The sequence below is a fragment of the Salvia miltiorrhiza genome, chromosome 7 (assembly GCF_028751815.1).
Source record: "Salvia miltiorrhiza cultivar Shanhuang (shh) chromosome 7, IMPLAD_Smil_shh, whole genome shotgun sequence".
NCBI lineage: Eukaryota > Viridiplantae > Streptophyta > Magnoliopsida > Lamiales > Lamiaceae > Salvia > Salvia miltiorrhiza.
The window spans coordinates 31,951,190-31,969,075 of record NC_080393.1 but is presented as its reverse complement, the minus strand read 5'-3'; the positions used below and the strand labels follow the sequence as shown (position 1 = coordinate 31,969,075).

At 41.5% G+C, this 17,886-nt stretch overlaps 2 protein-coding genes across 2 annotated transcripts; both read right to left on the bottom strand.

Moving 5' to 3' along the window:
- Window positions 1–1,459: 1,459 nt before the first annotated feature.
- On the bottom strand, window positions 1,460–10,658 carry LOC130995950 (cysteine-rich receptor-like protein kinase 43). Its single transcript, XM_057921473.1, has 6 exons — window positions 10,300–10,658; window positions 10,067–10,203; window positions 9,643–9,853; window positions 2,375–2,609; window positions 2,134–2,284; window positions 1,460–2,029 (listed from the first exon to the last, which is right to left on the bottom strand). The coding sequence occupies exons 1-6, from the start codon at window positions 10,361–10,363 to the stop codon at window positions 1,634–1,636; spliced, it is 1,194 nt and encodes a 397-aa protein (XP_057777456.1). The 5' UTR covers window positions 10,364–10,658; the 3' UTR covers window positions 1,460–1,633.
- Window positions 10,659–15,193: 4,535 nt separating this feature from the next.
- LOC130994099 (uncharacterized) lies at window positions 15,194–16,892 on the bottom strand. The gene is made up of 4 exons (XM_057919134.1): window positions 16,346–16,892; window positions 15,995–16,114; window positions 15,588–15,883; window positions 15,194–15,433 (listed from the first exon to the last, which is right to left on the bottom strand). The coding sequence occupies exons 1-4, from the start codon at window positions 16,890–16,892 to the stop codon at window positions 15,194–15,196; spliced, it is 1,203 nt and encodes a 400-aa protein (XP_057775117.1).
- Window positions 16,893–17,886: the final 994 nt, after the last annotated feature.

Genomic DNA, 17,886 nt, shown 5'->3' with positions numbered 1-17,886 from the left:
AAATTTTAAATAATTAATTTATATTTTTGATATTAAATAAGATAAAGCTATATTGCATGTAAAATTTTAAAGAGTTAATTTATTTTGTAATGATTTTTATTAATCATTTAAGTATTTAACAATTATGAATTTATGTGTGAAAAAAAAAGAGTTATATTATTATAAATAATGATTTAAATATTAATAATTAAGATAAAATTTGTACGTATTAAAAAATTAAATATTTTTAATTAGAATTAACTCATATTGTAAATTATTTAAATATTAAATAAAATAAATTAAAATGTTACTTGCAATTAGTGAAACTTAAATTCAAAATTACTCCCTTCCTCACACATTCTTAACCCTAACCGCGCTACTTCTCTCTCAACCCGCTTGCTTTGACTTTTCACTGCACCGCCGCCCAATTTGTCGCTGTGTTGCCACTGTCACCGTGCCGCCGTGTATTTTATTGAAGTTTTCTAAATAAGCGTTAAAAATGGATTTTGACCAAAGTTGGTTTATTTACATGCAATTAACTTAATTTTAATAGATATTACTCCAGGTGGGTGTGTTATGAGTGGAGGATTGGACTCAGTTTTATTGTAATATTGTGATAGTGAAATAATAAATCAGGGGTTTATGGTGAGCCCTATGTAGTAAAGTTGTAAATAATTTGATAAAGTGGAATAAAAAGAGAATTACAATGGAATAATGTCAAGAAAAAATAAAAAATACGCTCTCGTGGGACATATATATATCAAAACGGTAAAAAGTGCAGATTCTTCCTATAGCAGAGAAGTGGTAGAACTTTTAAATTTTCAAAGCATGTCAGTTAATTAATAGAAACTGGATTTTTTGTTATAGTTAAAGTTGACAATGTAGCTAATTTGAAGAGTTAGAATTGGAAATAGTCCGCTTTCCCGATACGCTGTGCTTCTGCTTTTAAATATTTAGCATTCAACTAATCTCATACCCAATTTCAAACAAGTCATGTGAATAGAACCAGAAGAGAATCAAACGCTTATTTATTGCTTTTAGTATTATAGGAGTATTATTTTTTCAAGTTGTAAATTAGTCCAACAAATCTTCTATAACCTTCTCATGAATGGCTGACTTAGAACGATTCCTTTGAAAAAATTGCTCCTATTGTAGATATATTTAGTTTGCAGTAATTCATTAATAAAAAAAGATGACTCGGCATTTGTATGTTCGGTGATACATTATAGTACTTCCTCTATTCCATAACAAATATCTACTTTTTTTTCGATACGAGAATTTAGGTGGGGATAACTAAAATTAAGACAATAAAAGGTGCTAGAGCTCACTTTTATTTTGTGAAAGAAATAGAATTTATTTGGAGATGATTGAAGGGCAAAATCAATCTATTTCCAAACATGCAAACCAAATAAGTGCTTGAGTTATAAGTTACAACATGAGCAGAACATCAATTAGGCTACACAGTTGTAAGTTGCAATCATAAAAAATAAATATAAATATGTATTAAAAATCTATCTCTGTACACGAGCAAAACATCAATTAGGCTACACAGTATTCTGAGCGGGCCAAAAGGAAGAAAAGATGAATCATCTTTTCTAAAAATAAAGAAAACAAAGAAACTAATGTATATACGAAAGAATGTGATGCTCTAATCTTAGATAGGACGCTTTCCATGGCGATGTAACCGGGTATTCGCAAGGCTCGATGATGTAGTCGCAGTCGCAGTTGTTGAGGCGCTTTGCGTATTTGTGGACCCGAACGATCCTGAACTCGACCCCTCAGAATTCCCGGTGGCTGATGACATGGTTCCGGTACGGTATCGCCTTTGTCTCGACCCAGGTACTCCCGGTCTCCTTGGTTCTTCAAGATGACTCGGTTTTCTTGACAGCAGCACCACCACACGGTCCATGTCTGGCCGCGATTGTGGATCAGACTGGACACAGAGCAACCCAATTTGTACGAGTGTAGGTATCTGTTCCATATCTGCTGATGACACCAGTATTGGATCCATGATCTCGAAGCTCCTTTGCTTTTTGTAAAGCTTATACGCCTGCAGACAACAATTATCGGATCATGAAAAACGAGCTTACCGGAGCTTAGGTAATAGTTAATCCACCACATACATTTATGAAACCCAAATTTTTAACTTCTTACCCATTCGAGCAGGCTATCTGAATCTGGATCTCGAGCAAAAGTGGAGTTTTTTTGTCCGCTGATCAGCTCGAGAACCACAACCCCAAAGCTGAAAATGTCGGCTTTTTTGGAGAGATTGCCATGCAAGAGATACTCTGGTGCCATGTAACCACTGCAATCAAATAAATGCATCCATATTTGTTCTCTAACTCGACTCGAATGGCCATGTAGTAACAAGATATAAGCTTAAGAAAAACCATACTTGGTACCAGCTACACGGGTCTGAACATGTGTTTGGTCTTCTGGGTAAAGCCGTGCCATGCCAAAGTCAGCAATCTTGGGAACCCATTTCTCATCTAGTAGGATATTGCTGCCTTTGATGTCCCGGTGAATGATGGTACAATGAGCTTGTTCGTGAAGATAGAGCAGGCCCTTCGCCACACCTACTATCACATCATGCCGTCGTTTCCAGTCCAGCAACTCTCTTTTGTCACCCTCTATATAAAGAGAACCACATAATGTAATGTCAATTTTACTTTCATGGGACATCAGAAAGTAAAGCTTTCCTACCTAAATTCCACAAATTATTAAACTACAGTTGGAAATGATTTGCCATATTGAAATTCTCCAGGGGAAAGAAACGAGAACCAAATCTGGAAAGTTTCCTCATACCAACTTCTAGAATAGAGAGTGGGAAATTTTTGAAAGCTATTCATTAGCACAACACATGATGATGGAGATTAGCCTCAACAATGGGCTGAGCACAACCAACCCATAAGTATTCTAGTGATTCCCTCATGACTGGTCAAGTGTTCTATAATCTATATTTATACGCAAACTGCGTTACGTTTTGCAGGAATCTTTTGCCATCCCAAGCTACACAATTCCTTAATCAATCTTCTGAGAGAAACCTAATATTGCATAGGCATTGAAACTTCTTTTCTACTCACCCCTCATTCAGTGCTTATCCCAAGAGGTGTTTTCTCTAATACTCCCTCCGTCCCTGCAAAATAGTCCATTTCTGCCATTTTGGTACATTCACAAAAAATAGTTCATTTTTATTTATAGATACTACCCCACAACATATTACCCTCAATATATCAACTTATATACCTATTCTACCACATGATGGGCCCCTTTCTCCACTCACAATACAATCAATTATCATTATTAACGCTACCCTTTAAGTGGAACCCTTTCTCCACTCACAATACACTCAACCACTTTTATTAAAACCCGTGTAGTCCCCTTCTAGGACTATTTTTTGGGGATAGAGAGAGTACATGAGAATATATAAATTTCACTTTTAGTATGAAAGGTACAGAATTGTTTTAGCTTACACAGAAATGAATTATGATTACCTTATAATTTTGTTACTGATGTCGTATTCCTGTCAACTCAATTTCATATAGGTGGTATATAGAAACTAGAATATGTTTGCCTTTAGAATATACACTTTATGGAGAATAGAATTGACCATGCAATATTAACATAATTCAGTAGCAAATGCTTAATTTTTAGTTGACGCTTCATCGCATGACAAACTACATAGGTTCGTGTGCAAAAACAGAGATGCACCTAACAAAACATCATTCACAAGCCATTCAGTTACTACCTAGTTACGGTTGGCTAGCAGTTTTCTGTCATGGCACATTTACATGCTACTGGATACCAAACTGGCTGAAATGTCAGTCATTTTAAGATCTATGTACAAATTTGTCACTCAAGAACACAGTAGTGGTCACCATATATATTTTCCACCTCACCCAAAAATTCAATTCTGTTCAAGTATATATAGGTATGTCAAAAACAACAAATTCTACCGAGCTGCTGATGACTAAAAGGTAACATGAATCGCACTCCATATCCATGCAAAATGATATGAGCCAATAGAACGACTTATGTTATCAGATTAAGTTCATTTCACATCAATGATTGCATTCCTACATGTGCATTTGGCAACATTATGTTTAATCCTCACAGAAATCATACTCAAAGTTACAATATGCTGATAGAGAGTCCGAGATCGACGCTGAAGGAGAGGGTCGGGATATTGACGTGCATGAGATGCATGGGCCGAAGCCGTTGATTGTTTACAAGAGAAGATCGCGTGAAGGAAGGGAGTGAGCCCACGTTCGTGGGCTGGGCTATTGCAGGAGTAGTTTTATCATTAGGGTTCAATTAGTATTTGATATTATTTCCTTAATTATAGTTGGAGCAGTATTTATAGGAGATTAGGGTTTATTATTGTTATTAATTTTGGTGGATATTATTTTGGAGCCTGGAGGCTGGGACGGCTTTGCCGTATTACTATTGATCTCTGGTCTTTACTTTATTATATCAAAACAGTTCTTATCAATTGGTCCGACCTGCCGGATCCCTTTCTCACGCGATGGAGACACGATCGGTGAATGAACGGCTCGAGAAGATGGAGAAGGAACAGAAGGAGATACGAGACGAACAGAGAGAGATGAGGGCGAATCTGGTGGCCATCACGGCCACCCTCGCCGAGGTGCTGAGGGAGATCAAGAAAACGCCGGCGTCTTCTTCCGGCGAGAAGGAATCCCACGCTGAAGACGAGAACGGGTCCGAGCACGGGAGCGAAGAAGGAGAGAAGCGCAGCCGGAGAAGCAACGGAGGCGTGCTGCAACTACCATCGTTCGACGGAACCGATCCGATTGGGTGGGTGGCTCGCGCCAATCAACAATTTGAAATCATGGATACGCCACCCGAAACCAAGGTCGCAGCAGCAGTGGTGGCTATGGAAGGTGATGCGTTATACTGGACGACGTGGCTGCGTTCTCGCAAGCCATCTCTCACATGGGAGAAATTTACAGAGGCGCTGGTTTCGCGTTTCGACACCCGTTTCCCAGGAGATGCATTCGAGAGGTTAGCCGACATCAAACAGTCGGGTACGGTGGATGAGTATATCAATTTGTTTGTCCAGCTCTCTAGTCAAGTGCCAGGATTGTCGGATGCTCATTATCTGGGCTATTTTATGAAAGGACTAAAGGACCAAATACGAGGGTTTCTACGAATGTTCAGACCCACAGAGTTAGAAGTTGCGATGGATTTGGCTCGAGACGTGGAGGCAAATGTGGCCATGCAGGGAGGTGGACGAATCAACCAAGGATTATGGGGCCCATCTGCGCGAAACAATAACTACACGCGCAGCGGGTCGTCGAGTTGGTCTGGGGCGGGGAGCGCACAAGGTCGAGGGTCAGCCAGCAACAGCTCTCGACCAGGGGAGAAGTCGGGACCAATCAAGGGGAGTGAGGCATCTGTTCAGCAACCATATCGGCCGAAGTTCACACGCTTATCAGCACAGGAGCTTGCAGATCTGAAGGCCAAGGGCTTGTGCTTCCGTTGTCGTAAACCATATTCACCCGGACATGAGTGCTTGATGAGGTCACTCCGAGTGATGATTGCCGACGAGGGGGAGCAGCCAGAGCTAAGGAATTATGAGTACTATCAACCAACAGGACTGGAAGAAGAGTGGGAGGAACCTGTGGAGTATGAGGAAGGCGACTTACCTTTATTTTCGATGGCAGGTATCACCACAGCCCGGACTATACGTCTGCATGGGAAGATTGGGGAAAGGAAAATCACTATACTCATTGATTGTGGGGCCAGCCACAATTACATATCAGAGAAGTTGGTACGGGAGTTAGAGTTGCCGGTGGATAAGAGAAGGAAATTTGGCGTGGAACTCGGCAATGGATGGAGGCAAGAATCAGAGGGGAGGTGTACGGATGTAGAGGTGGAGTTTGCAGAATGCCGAATCAAGATCGACTGTTTCGCTTTCACACTGGGAAGCGTCGACTTGATCCTGGGCATGACGTGGTTGGGAACTCTGGGGGTAGTGCGGATGGATTTTGGGCAGATGTCAATGGAGTTCGAGTTAGAAGGGCGGCGAGTCACACTGCGAGGAGATCCACGACTGTGCCGAGGACCCATCGGGGTGAAGTCGCTATCTCATACAACCGAGGCGCAGATGTGGGCTGTAGTGAGCGAGGAAGCAGCGGCCCGATTATCCGAACCAGTTCCACAGGTGCTCGACGAGTTGCTGCAGCAGTTCGCGGGGGTGTTCGGGGACCCGCAAGACCTACCACCGCCGCGAGACACGGACCACCGGATCACACTAGAGGCAGGGGCAAAACCAGTATCGGTGCGGCCGTATCGCTATGGCCACCACCAAAAGGACGAGATCGAGAGATTGGTGAGAGACATGCTGCTAGCAGGTATCATTCGTCCGAGTTCGAGTGCTTTCTCCAGCCCGGTCTTGTTGGTAAAGAAGAAAGACGGTAGTTGGAGATTTTGTGGATTATCGAGAGCTCAACAAAGTCACGATTCCGGATAAATACCCTATTCCGGTAATTCAAGAGATGTTGGACGAGCTATCGGGAGCAGTAATGTTTTCTAAGATCGATCTTCGATCAGGCTATCATCAAATCCGTGTGGCAGCCGAAGACATCCCGAAGACTGCATTCCGAACGCATAGTGGGCACTACGAGTTCTTGGTGATGCCCTTTGGCCTTACGAACGCGCCGGCAACGTTCCAATCCACCATGAATGATGTGTTCCGGCCCCACCTGAGGAAATTCGTATTGGTATTTTTTGACGATATTTTGGTTTATAGCCACACGGAGGAGGAGCATAGGGAGCATGTTGGGGTGGTGCTACGCATACTACAAGAGAACCACTTTTTGGCAAACAGAAAAAAATGTGCTTTTGGATGCCAAAAAATTGAGTACTTGGGTCACATTATATCCAAGGATGGCGTGGCGATGGATCCTGCAAAAGTGAGTGCGGTGAACGATTGGCCGAGACCAACCACACCGCGAGGTGTTCGGGGTTTCCTAGGTTTGACTGGGTACTACAGGCGGTTCGTGAAGGAGTATGGGTTAATAGCAAGACCGCTCACGAACCTACTGAAGAAGGACGCCCCGAAACCTATGAAATGGACAGAAGAGGCGGAGCAGGCATTCTGCCAGCTGAAGCAGGTGTTAACTGAGGCACCGGTCTTGGCGCTACCACAGTTTGATAAGGATTTTGTGGTAGAGTGCGATGCATCGGGTACGGGAATAGGGGCTGTGCTGATGCAAGAACGGCGACCGATTGCGTACTTCAGCAAATCTCTTTCCGACCGCACCTTGTCAAAATCAGCATACGAGTGAGAGATGATGGGCCTCGCGTTGGCTGTGCAACATTGGCGACCTTATCTGTTGGGAAGGAAATTCGTGGTCCGTACTGATCATCGCAGCTTGAAACATTTGCTCCACCAAAAGATAGTGACTCCGGCTCAGCAAGTATGGGTGGCAAAATTGCTGGGGTATGATTTTGAAATTGAATACAAGACCGGGGCATCGAATGCGGCGGCTGATGCACTTTCAAGGAGAGATGGTGACGGTGAGCTGGCAACCTTGAGCAATCCCGAGTGGGTGGGCTTTAGTGACGTCGAGGAGGAGCAGGCGAAGGACGAATATGTGGGATCGATTATACGAGCAGTCCGAGAGCAACCTGGCAGCAAGCCGGGGTTCGAGTTGGTGGGGTCCCGGCTATTCTACCAGGGCCGTGTGGTTCTACCGGCATCATCTGCTTGGATACCCAAGCTCCTTACTGAATTTCATGATACCCCAGCGGGCGGACATGCCGGGGTCTACCGTACGTATCGCCGAATTGCGGGTAACGTTTATTGGAAAGGCATGTTCCGCCATGTGAAGGACTACGTTGCTCGATGTCTAATTTGTCAGAAGATGAAATATGAGGCGATTTCCCCGGCGGGATTGCTGCAGCCATTGCCTGTTCCCGAGCAGATTTGGGAGGATATTTCAATGGATTTCATTACGTGCCTGCCAAAGTCGAAAGGGTTCTCAGTTGTTTTGGTGGTGGTGGACCGACTTTCGAAGTATGCGCATTTTATGGCGCTGAAACCGCCTATCTCTGCTCGATCAGTAGCCGAGGTATTCGTCAAAGAAGTGGTTCGGCTGCATGGTATTCCAAAATCTATTGTTAGTGATCGAGACTCCATGTTCGTAAGTGCATTCTGGAAGGAGCTTTTTGAGCAGTCGGGGACGAAGCTCAAGTTTAGTACGGCGTATCATCCAGAAACGGATGGACAAACGGAAGTGTTGAATAGGGTGTTGGAGACTTACTTGCGTTGCTTTACCAGTGAACAACCGAAACAGTGGATTCGTTGGCTCGCTTGGGCAGAATTTTGGTACAACACTTCGTACCAATCGGCTGCTCGGATGACGCCTTTTGAGGTTGTCTATGGGCGGCCTCCTCCTTCTTTGCGACGGTTCCTTCTGGGAGAATGCCAAGTCGCGGCGGTGGCAGATAGCTTGGGCAGCCGGGATGAGATTTTGCGCCATCTTCGTGATAACCTGACAAGAGCTCAGCAAGATATGGCACAGCACGCCAACAAACATCGCCGAGAGCTGCAATTTGAAGTGGGGGATAGGGTGTTCTTGAAGGTACGTCCCTTTCGGCATTCGTCGCTGCGGAGCGGGCCGCATCACAAGTTATCTGCTCGTTTTTATGGGCCGTTTGAGGTGATTGGGCGCGTGGGCAAGGTGGCGTATAAGCTGCAGCTTCCAGCGAGCAGTAAAATACATCCAGTATTTCATGTATCTCAGTTGCGGAGGGCCGTAGGGGATCATCCTGTGGCGGCCGAATTGCCGGAATCTATCGAACTCCCTATTATGTCGGTTCTGGAACCGGAAATCATTTTGGCTTGGAGGAAAGTGGCGAGAGGATCAGCTGAGGAAGAACAGTTACTAGTAAAATGGAAAGGACAGTCGGAGGATGACGCGACGTGGATTGATATAAAGAATTTCAAAGGCCAATTTCCTGATTTCAACCTTGAGGACAAGGTTGTTTCGATGGAGGATGGAGTTGATAGAGAGTCCGAGATCGACGCTGAAGGAGAGGGTCGGGATATTGACGTGCATGAGATGCATGGGCCGAAGCCGTTGATTGTTTACAAGAGAAGATCGCGTGAAGGAAGGGAGTGAGCCCACGTTCGTGGGCTGGGCTATTGCAGGAGTAGTTTTATCATTAGGGTTCAATTAGTATTTGATATTATTTCCTTAATTATAGTTGGAGCAGTATTTATAGGAGATTAGGGTTTATTATTGTTATTAATTTTGGTGGATATTATTTTGGAGCCTGGAGGCTGGGACGGCTTTGCCGTATTACTATTGATCTCTGGTCTTTACTTTATTATATCAAAACAGTTCTTATCATATGCAGCTGGACATAATTGCTTTCAACGTTCAAGTGGGTATTGGTTTTTACGACTCCATCTAATTCCTCCATTATCATAAACTCAAACTACTATATAATCATAACTTACATCCCAATCATTTTTTATCTCTTAGCATTAGAAAAAAATATCCATAATAACCAATGATATTTTTCATTGGTTGTATTCGGATACAGTAAATCAAAAAAGTGGAAAACATACGCCACATTAACCTTCCTTGTCACATAAAACACAAAGTGCAAAAAACAAGAAGGAAAACTTACTGAAAAGATACTTATCGAGGCTCTGATTCACAACATATTCATAAACAAGCAGCTTTTCTTCTCCGCGAATAGAATATCCCAACAAATTCACGACATTCTTGTGCTGCACACGTGATAACAGCTTTGCCTCATTCAGAAACTCCTTATTCCCCTGAGCAGACCTTTGTGACAACCTCTTCACGGCTACTTCTCTCCCATCACTCAACTTTCCCTAATTATAATCAAGCAAACCCCAAAACCCTAAAAAATTAAACATCTATTCAACCACTAAATATTCCAGAATCAAACCACAGTTTCCCTCCATCCCAATTCATTAAAACGGCCACAAATTTAAATACATGCTTTCAAATAATCAAAAATTAAATATTGATGCATTTCAAAAGTAAATTAATTAATTAATTCTAATAGTAGCACCATTTTTTACCTGATAAACTGGGCCAAAACCCCCTTCTCCAAGCTTATGAGAGGGATGAAAATTTTTAGTTGCTGCAGCAAGGGCCTCAAAGGAGAAATTTTTCTGCTCTCGCTCTGCAATTCTCCCCAAGTCCTCTTCGTCTTGATCTTTTATCATATTTCAAAATTACAAAAACAAAAATTATAAATAATTCTTCGACAGAGTTCATCAACCTCAGCCGAAAACATCGAAAAATATTTTACCTCTATTGGAGCTGGATGTGAAGGGTTTGAGGAGGTTTTGGAAGAAGTTTTTGGGTTTAGTCATCTCATCTCATCTTCGTGAAGAAAAACTGGGATGCTGTTTAAGGAATTCTGCGTTTTTTTTTTTTTTTGATGAAATTACATTATAAAATTACAAAAATTCTGCGTTTTTAATTTTTGAAGAATTGGCAGTGATAGTATTAATTATCGGGGGCTAGCGAAAAAGAAGAAGAAGAAGAAGCGTATTGACTGGGAATTGACTTTTATAACCTTTTTAAAAAGCGGTTGAGCCTCACACGCAAACAATACATTGTTGCTTTCTTGCAGTAAAATAATTTAAATGCGTAACAATTTCTTTGTAGAAAATCTCTTTTCAAGACAAAATCCACTGCTGTCTCATTCCATATATAATGCAGACAAGCGCACATGTATACAAAAATGTTCTATTTAATAATGCTAATAAAATGAAATACTACTAAATAATCCTATTACGTTGTTCTTGACTCAAATGCTCTCGAAATCAAAATTGAATATTATCCAAAATCTGGATAGAAAATACAGATATTTACTTGTATCATAATTGTATGTGTAAAATGTCCAGCAGTAAGTGAAATTGTAAAACCAAAACCAGTAAAATAAAAGTTATGGAGGCTAGTGACTCCCTCCGTTAAGTCAATCTCTCTTCAATGTCATTAAAAAACAACCATTTATAAACTATGTCAATGTAATTTATTTGTTACATGGGTCGTGAATTAATCGACGCATGCAAGAGAAAATCTATTCAGATCATTATCATAATATTAGAAAGTTACCTTTATCAAAAAGTTGAATTATTGGAGGAGACCTGACCTAAGAAAAAGCACACATATAATGTCATGACAAACTTCTAAATTTTATTTTGCATTGGTATAAAATCACGAAAGTGAAGATGCAACTTTTCAAGAAATCATATGTTTTTCTTCAGTTAAGAATTATATTCTCTTGATCCCATTATTTATGGCACGTATTCCTCTTTGGGTCGTTTTACATTACGTACATGACCTATTTCTATTTTTGGACTAAAATTAGGGCATACTTACAAACTTAATTATACCTCACTGCTCCCCCTCCCCAACTTCCCCAAGTAAAAAAAAAATAACTAATACTAACCCTAAAATCAAACACTCTCCTCTCCTTCTCTCCTCTATGCATCGCACTCTTCTCCTAGAATAAGGGTGGTAAAATGGTTTCGGTTAATCAGTTTTAACCGTAATCGAACCGAAAAAATTGGTTTTTGGTTAACCGATAACCGATTTTTACCGGTTCGGTTCGATTATCGGTTAGTGTGTTAATCACTAATCGGTTAATCGGTTTAACCGGTCGGTTAACCAGTTTATTTTATATTAAATTAATTAATTTATATTTTAATATTTTAATTTAAATAATACATTAATATTTCAAGTATCTATAAAAAAAAATTGTTCTAAATTATCATAAGTTATGAATTGGTGCAGTTGATAAAACCTTATTCTTTCTTTCAAAGGTCAAGAGTTCAAATCTTATTGCACACATTCTACAAATTTGAATTTTTTTAAATAAAAACCGGTTAATTCGGACAAATTGAGAAATTGTGGATTAATCGGTTTGACCGGTTAACCGATTAACCAATAACCAGTTTGGTTACCGGTTAAGGAAATGGCCCTTAACCGGTAAACCGGTTCGGTTAAAACCGAACCGACCGGTTTACCAGCCCTATCCTAGAATATCTTCTCCGAGAAAATCCTAAGCGCCGCACTCCTCTTCTTAGTCTGCAGCCGTCTCTCTCGCGTTGGTCAGAGTCGTCTCCCGTCTAAAGGCTCTTCACTGCCTCTCTCCTTGACCTACACCCTCTCGCTGTGATGAAAAACTCATGGGAAGATTCCCAAAAATTTGAGTGGTCCTGGTCATTCTTGACATCGAAGATCCATTTTACTCTGACGATTCACTGATGGAGCCCTATTTCCTAATTTCATAGGGTTATTTTTTTCTCTTTTTTTCTTCCCCTATATTTTCATAGTGCCACTCCAAAATTGCCACTCAAAATATTTAATATGCATATCAAATCAAAGATCACAATAAGAGCTTTAATTTGATATATTTTAATAAATATTTGATTTGAAATGTAAAAGTTATATTTATTTAATGATTTTTTTTTTTGAAAAAAATCTCTCTTCTCTCTCGTTGTTTTAGGCCCGTAACTTTGGTCATTTTGCAAATGCAGGACAAATTTTTTCATGCTTGCAATTGCATGACAAATTATTTTTTCGGGCTCAATATATCCTACTTATGCAGAATTTTTGAAAATTTAATCTACAGTTGCAAGTTCGAAAAAATTTGTCCTATATTTATAAAACAGCCGAAGTTACGGGCCTAAAAAAAACTTTGAAATCCTCATATATACATTTCACAGAGAAATCAAAGTTAAATACGTTAGTTTCGTCATATTCTTTTAAAATATCTGTGTCTGATGATCAAGTACTTGCACAGCTGCACATAATCTGAATATGAAATTACATATAGAAAATTTGAAACTATATAATCAACGCTGACATGCTAAACAAATATATCCATTACCATTTCTATATATTGAATAAAGTCACACAACTAAAAGTCAGAACTTAGAAAGTGGAGAATGCACACAACACAAATATAGTAATCCATTTTCGATAACACGTGATAGTCTGAACGCCTGCTTACATACACGCAGAAAATTCAACTGTGGGAAAAAATCAACACATTGCGTTTCTTGCTACTCCCTCCGTCCATGAATCATCTTCTTGTTTGGGGTTCGGCACGGGTTTTAAAAAAGCTGAAAAAGGTGGTGTAAAGGTGGTGTAAAAGACTAAAAGGATAGTGATAATGTATTGTGATTACTTTTAGTAATCTTTCACTAACTATTTAACATTATTTTATTAGATGAATTAAATGAAAGCATTTTTTTTTATAAGGAAAGTAAATATTATAGAACGAAAAGGCACCAGTAGTACCAAGAAGATTACAAAATCATCGGGGATTCATCATTCGACATCCACCTATGAAACCCAACTCCATCATTAACAAAACCAAAAATTCTACCCCAACTCCACACTCTAGCTTTGATTTCTCCAAACAAGTTTGCACTCTCCCATCTTTTGTTCTCAAATCTACTCTCATTCCGCATTTTCCAAATAAGCCAAGTAGTACAACACCAAAGAGCCATCAAGAGCTTCTTATTTCTTTTCCGTCCACTCAAACTAGTAAAGAACTGAAAGTGCGAGGGCACGTCATATGGCTGCGCCATGCTAACTCCGAGCCATTGAAAGATTGCTTCCCATACCTTTGAGGTCTTTGGACAGTGGATCAACACGTGGTTCGTGGATTCCTGCCGATGGAAACAGGCGTTACATCCCACCTCGACTTCACACAACATCACATTTCTTCTCAAGAGGTTGTCACACGTCGGAATTCTGTTCTTCAAAATTCTCCATGCGGTAAGCTTGACTTTGTTTGGAATAGGGATCTTCCACACCTTCGTACTCGTATCAGTTTCATCCACCGCCTCCGTAGTCTCGTTTGCTTGATCTTTAATAGCTTCATAAGCGTACTTGGTTGTAAAGCCTCTCCCAGTGTCGCCATTCCATGTCCATCCGTCCTTGTTACCTGCACACAGATTAGTATCAGAAACAAGGCTAAGCAGGTCCGAAACTCCTCCCCTCTCTCTCTCAAACAGCTCTCTTCTCCACCTTAAATCCCAACACCATCCAGTATCAGTCCATTCCCCAACTTCACAGATTGCAGCTTCTTTATTCGCACTCAACTGAAAAAGTCTAGGAAAAGTAAACTTCAACGGCTTTTGACCAACCCACCACTGAGTCCAGAATTTAAAGGTCTTCCCATCCCCCACCTTTGGCTTCAAATTTTGAACAAACCAAAAATTGCTCGCCCCTCCCGCCGCAGAAACGATCTTCGGCCACCACCCATCTCTAAATCTACCTTTCCCCGCGTTTTCCATACCTGTCTCTCCCCACTCAACCTCACCATAAATGGACCTAACAATTTTTGCCCAAAGCATGTCCCTTCCAGTAAGGTACCGCCACAACCATTTAACGACTAGTGCCTGATTAAACCACTCAATATTTTTAAGCCCCAAGCCTCCTTCATCTTTTGAAGCACAAAGCACCTTCCACTTCACCCAAGCAATCGCACTTTTACTAGCACCCCCTCCCCACAGAAAATTACCAAGTAAAGCATTTAGAGAACTCACAATTGATTTTGGTAAACAGGTAAAAGAGAGCTGATAAATCGGTATGGATTGAAGCACAGCCTTCACCAAGGTCACACGGCCCGCGAGAGAGAACTTCCCATTTTTCCACGAATCGATTTTCTTTCTCACCTTCTCAACCAAGTATTTCCAATCAGCAATCTTTTTGCCCTTGCTGCCCACTTTAATACCGATGTAATTGAAAGGTAAGGAGCCCACATCACAACCCAAAATAGCCGCCATCCTCTCGATCGTATCCTCCTCGACCCCAACTCCGAAGAGACAGCATTTTTTGAAATTGACGGCAAGCCCTGATAGTAGCTGGAACACTCTGAGAATCATTTTAACTGCCACTGCATTTCTTTCATCATCCTCCATCAAGAAGACCGTGTCATCGGCGTATTGGAGGTGCGGAATTGAAATGTCATCATTTCCTACCTTTACCGGCTTAATCAGCTCCTTGTCAACAGCTCTCGTAATCAAAGAGTGGAGCTCCTCCGCTGCAACAAGAAAGAGAAACGGGGAAAGCGGATCCCCCTGCCGTAATCCTCTTTCTAAACACACCTCACCAGATGGAGATCCATTTACCAAAATATTCGTCGTCGCCGAGGAGATACAACCTCGGATCCATTTCCTCTATAATGGCTCAAAATCCATTCTTTCAAGCATTAAATCCAAGAAATCCCACTCAACGGAGTCATAGGCTTTCGCGAAATCCACCTTGAAGATAATCCTCCCCTTTCTCTTCTTAGAAGCCTCCGCGATTGCTTCATTTAGAACCACCACCCCATCTAGGATGTAACGGCCGCCAATGAAGGCACTCTGATTATCCGAAATAACTGAATCCATGACCTGTTTCATCCTATTCGCCAAAACCTTCGCAATGACTTTGTAGAGGCTACAAATAAGTGAAATAGGCCTAAACTCCTCAAGTGAGCAAGCTCCTTCTTTTTTAGGAATGAGAACGATGAATGAAGAGTTACATCCCCGATCGAGGGATTTTGCCATTGGAGTGAAATTCAGTCATCACCTTTAAAAAATCTTTCTTGATAATCTCCCATGACGCTTTCCAGAACTTAAGGTTAAAGCCATCCGGTCCCGGGCTCTTGTCACCGTCACAGCTCCAAATGGCCTCTTTAATTTCTGATTCTGAAAAAGGTTTGATCAGCTCCGCATTATTTGCTGCAGAAATTTTCCGAGCAGTGAAATCTCCCGGTATCATAGGTAGGACGCGCGGCGTCTTCTTGAAGTGATTCTCGAAGAACGTTTTGACGTTCTCCTTAATGATCTTTGGATCCTCGATCCAGCAACCCCCAACATCAAGCCCTGCAATTTCATTCTTCTTTCTTCTCCCAACAATTGCTTTGTGATAAAAACTAGTATTCAGATCGCCCTCCTTGACCCATTTGACTTTCGCCTTTTGTTGGAGAAGACTACATTTTTCTTTGGATTTAAGGAAAATCTTTGCTCGTAATTCATTTCTCCTGATTGTCTCACTCTCCTCAAGACCAAAGGTGTCATCAAAAATGTCCAGCTCCTTAAGTTCATCCTTAAGATCTGTCAAGCCGTGCTCAATGTTGCCATAAATCCTCATATTCCACTCTTTCAACGCACTCTTCACCAATTTCAATTTCTCTTTGAACACAAAGCAACTCCATCCTTCAATCTTAGCTTCATCCCAAGATTTCCTTACCAACGCGCAAAAATCTGGGTGGGAGAGCCAAGAATTAAGGAACCTAAAAGGTTTGGGTCCCCAGTTCTTGGTTTTTGTAGTCAGGAAGATCGGACAATGGTCCGACACTGATCTCTGAAGCCCCCTTCCGACTGTGTCCGGCCATTCCTTCATCCATTTCTCGTTGACCATAAATCTGTCTAGTTTGCTCTTGCATCCTCCACCAGGTTGATACCACGTAAACTTTCTTCCCTGTGTTCTGATTTCCAGCAGATTACTTTGCCTAATAAAAGCGTCAAAAGACCTTGCATCTGCTTGATTAAAGACAGCACCTTTCCCCACCCTTTCTCCCGAATCACGCACTGCGTTGAAGTCGCCAAGAAAACACAGGCACGAGTCTTTGTTTTGAAGAGCAATGAGCTGTAATGTATCCCACAAAGATTCCTTTTCGGTGGTTCCCATGGGCGCATACACATTAACAAAACAACAATGCAGGCCTCCTTGTAGCCAAATCCCATTAACAATAACAGCCCCCGTCACGTTCCATTTACTAGTTGCCACAAACTTATCCTTGTTCCAGACCGATAGTATTCCACCCGATCTGCCTTCTGACTCCCTCACAGCCCAATCAAAATTACTCATCCCCCACCACTTATCACACATTGGGGAACATAAAATTTCCATTTTGGTTTCCTGAACAAAACAAAAATCTAAAGCATTTTTCCTAACCAATTCTCCGATATCACTCTGTTTAATGGAACTCCCCAAGCCTCTAATGTTGTAAGATAAAATATTCATTAAGAACCTGTTTCAATATCACCCACGACCTTCGGATCTCCTGCCTTCGCTCTTTGCTCCTTTAATTGCTCGATCATGACCGCGTCTTGGTGATTGCTCGATAAACCCAACTTCTTGGCAAAGAGCCATGTTCTTGTATCTTCATCTCTGTCCGACTTCTCCCAATCCGCCTCAGTAGATCGCGAACCGCTTCCATTCTTGCCCATCTCACCCTCTGATTCAATATCAGCAATGAAATTGCCCCAAACTTGATGCTGATTAATTCAATTATGAAAATGTAAGCACATATTCCATTTTGAAAATTCTTTAAGCATTTAAGGACAGATTCTTGAAAATTTAAGAACCGATTCTTGAAATGAAAGCATTAAATGATAAACACCTAATCTCCCATTTCAATTGAAATTGATTTCTGCACTATTTTTTCATGAAATGATAAACATTAAATAAAATGAAAATTTAAATACAGATTCTTGAGTGCGGCGACGACGCGCACAGGGTTCTGAAGGCGGCGGCGGCGAGTGGGGTTGCGGCTGTACATCAGAGACGAGGCCACCGGCAGCAAGCCATGCTTGGTACTCAGTATCATCGTCGATGGACTCCGAAATACCAACGTATTTCGTGTATTTCTCGGCTTCAAACTGAGCAAAATTGTAAAAGATGGCTTCTTCGACAGATCCGGGTGCCGGCGCCGTTAAAGGTGGAGTAGGGGTCGGCGGCGACCACAGGTCAACAGATCCAGGTGCCGGAGTCGAATCTACAAAAGATTCAGTCTCCGGCACCATGGATTCTGTCTCCACCACGAATGAATCAGTCTCCGGCACGAATGAATCGGTCTCCGGCACGACCTCGTCAAAAGAAG

Bases quoted from the DNA above. Each gene is read 5' to 3' on its own strand.
- LOC130995950 (XM_057921473.1), bottom strand. From the start codon at position 10,363: ATGACTAAACCCAAAAACTTCTTCCAAAACCTCCTCAAACCCTTCACA. The intron at 2,285-2,374 runs GTATGGTTTTTC...ATTTGATTGCAG, and splicing joins ACCCGTGTAGCTGGTACCAA to TGGTTACATGGCACCAGAGT. The intron at 2,030-2,133 runs GTAAGAAGTTAA...TGTTGTCTGCAG, and splicing joins CAGATAGCCTGCTCGAATGG to GCGTATAAGCTTTACAAAAA.
- LOC130994099 (XM_057919134.1), bottom strand. From the start codon at position 16,892: ATGTGTGATAAGTGGTGGGGGATGAGTAATTTTGATTGGGCTGTGAGG. The intron at 15,884-15,994 runs GTAGTCTTCTCC...ATGAAATTGCAG, and splicing joins CCTTAAATCCAAAGAAAAAT to GGCTTGATGTTGGGGGTTGC. The intron at 15,434-15,587 runs GTGATGACTGAA...GTCATTGCGAAG, and splicing joins TCAAGAAAGATTTTTTAAAG to GTTTTGGCGAATAGGATGAA.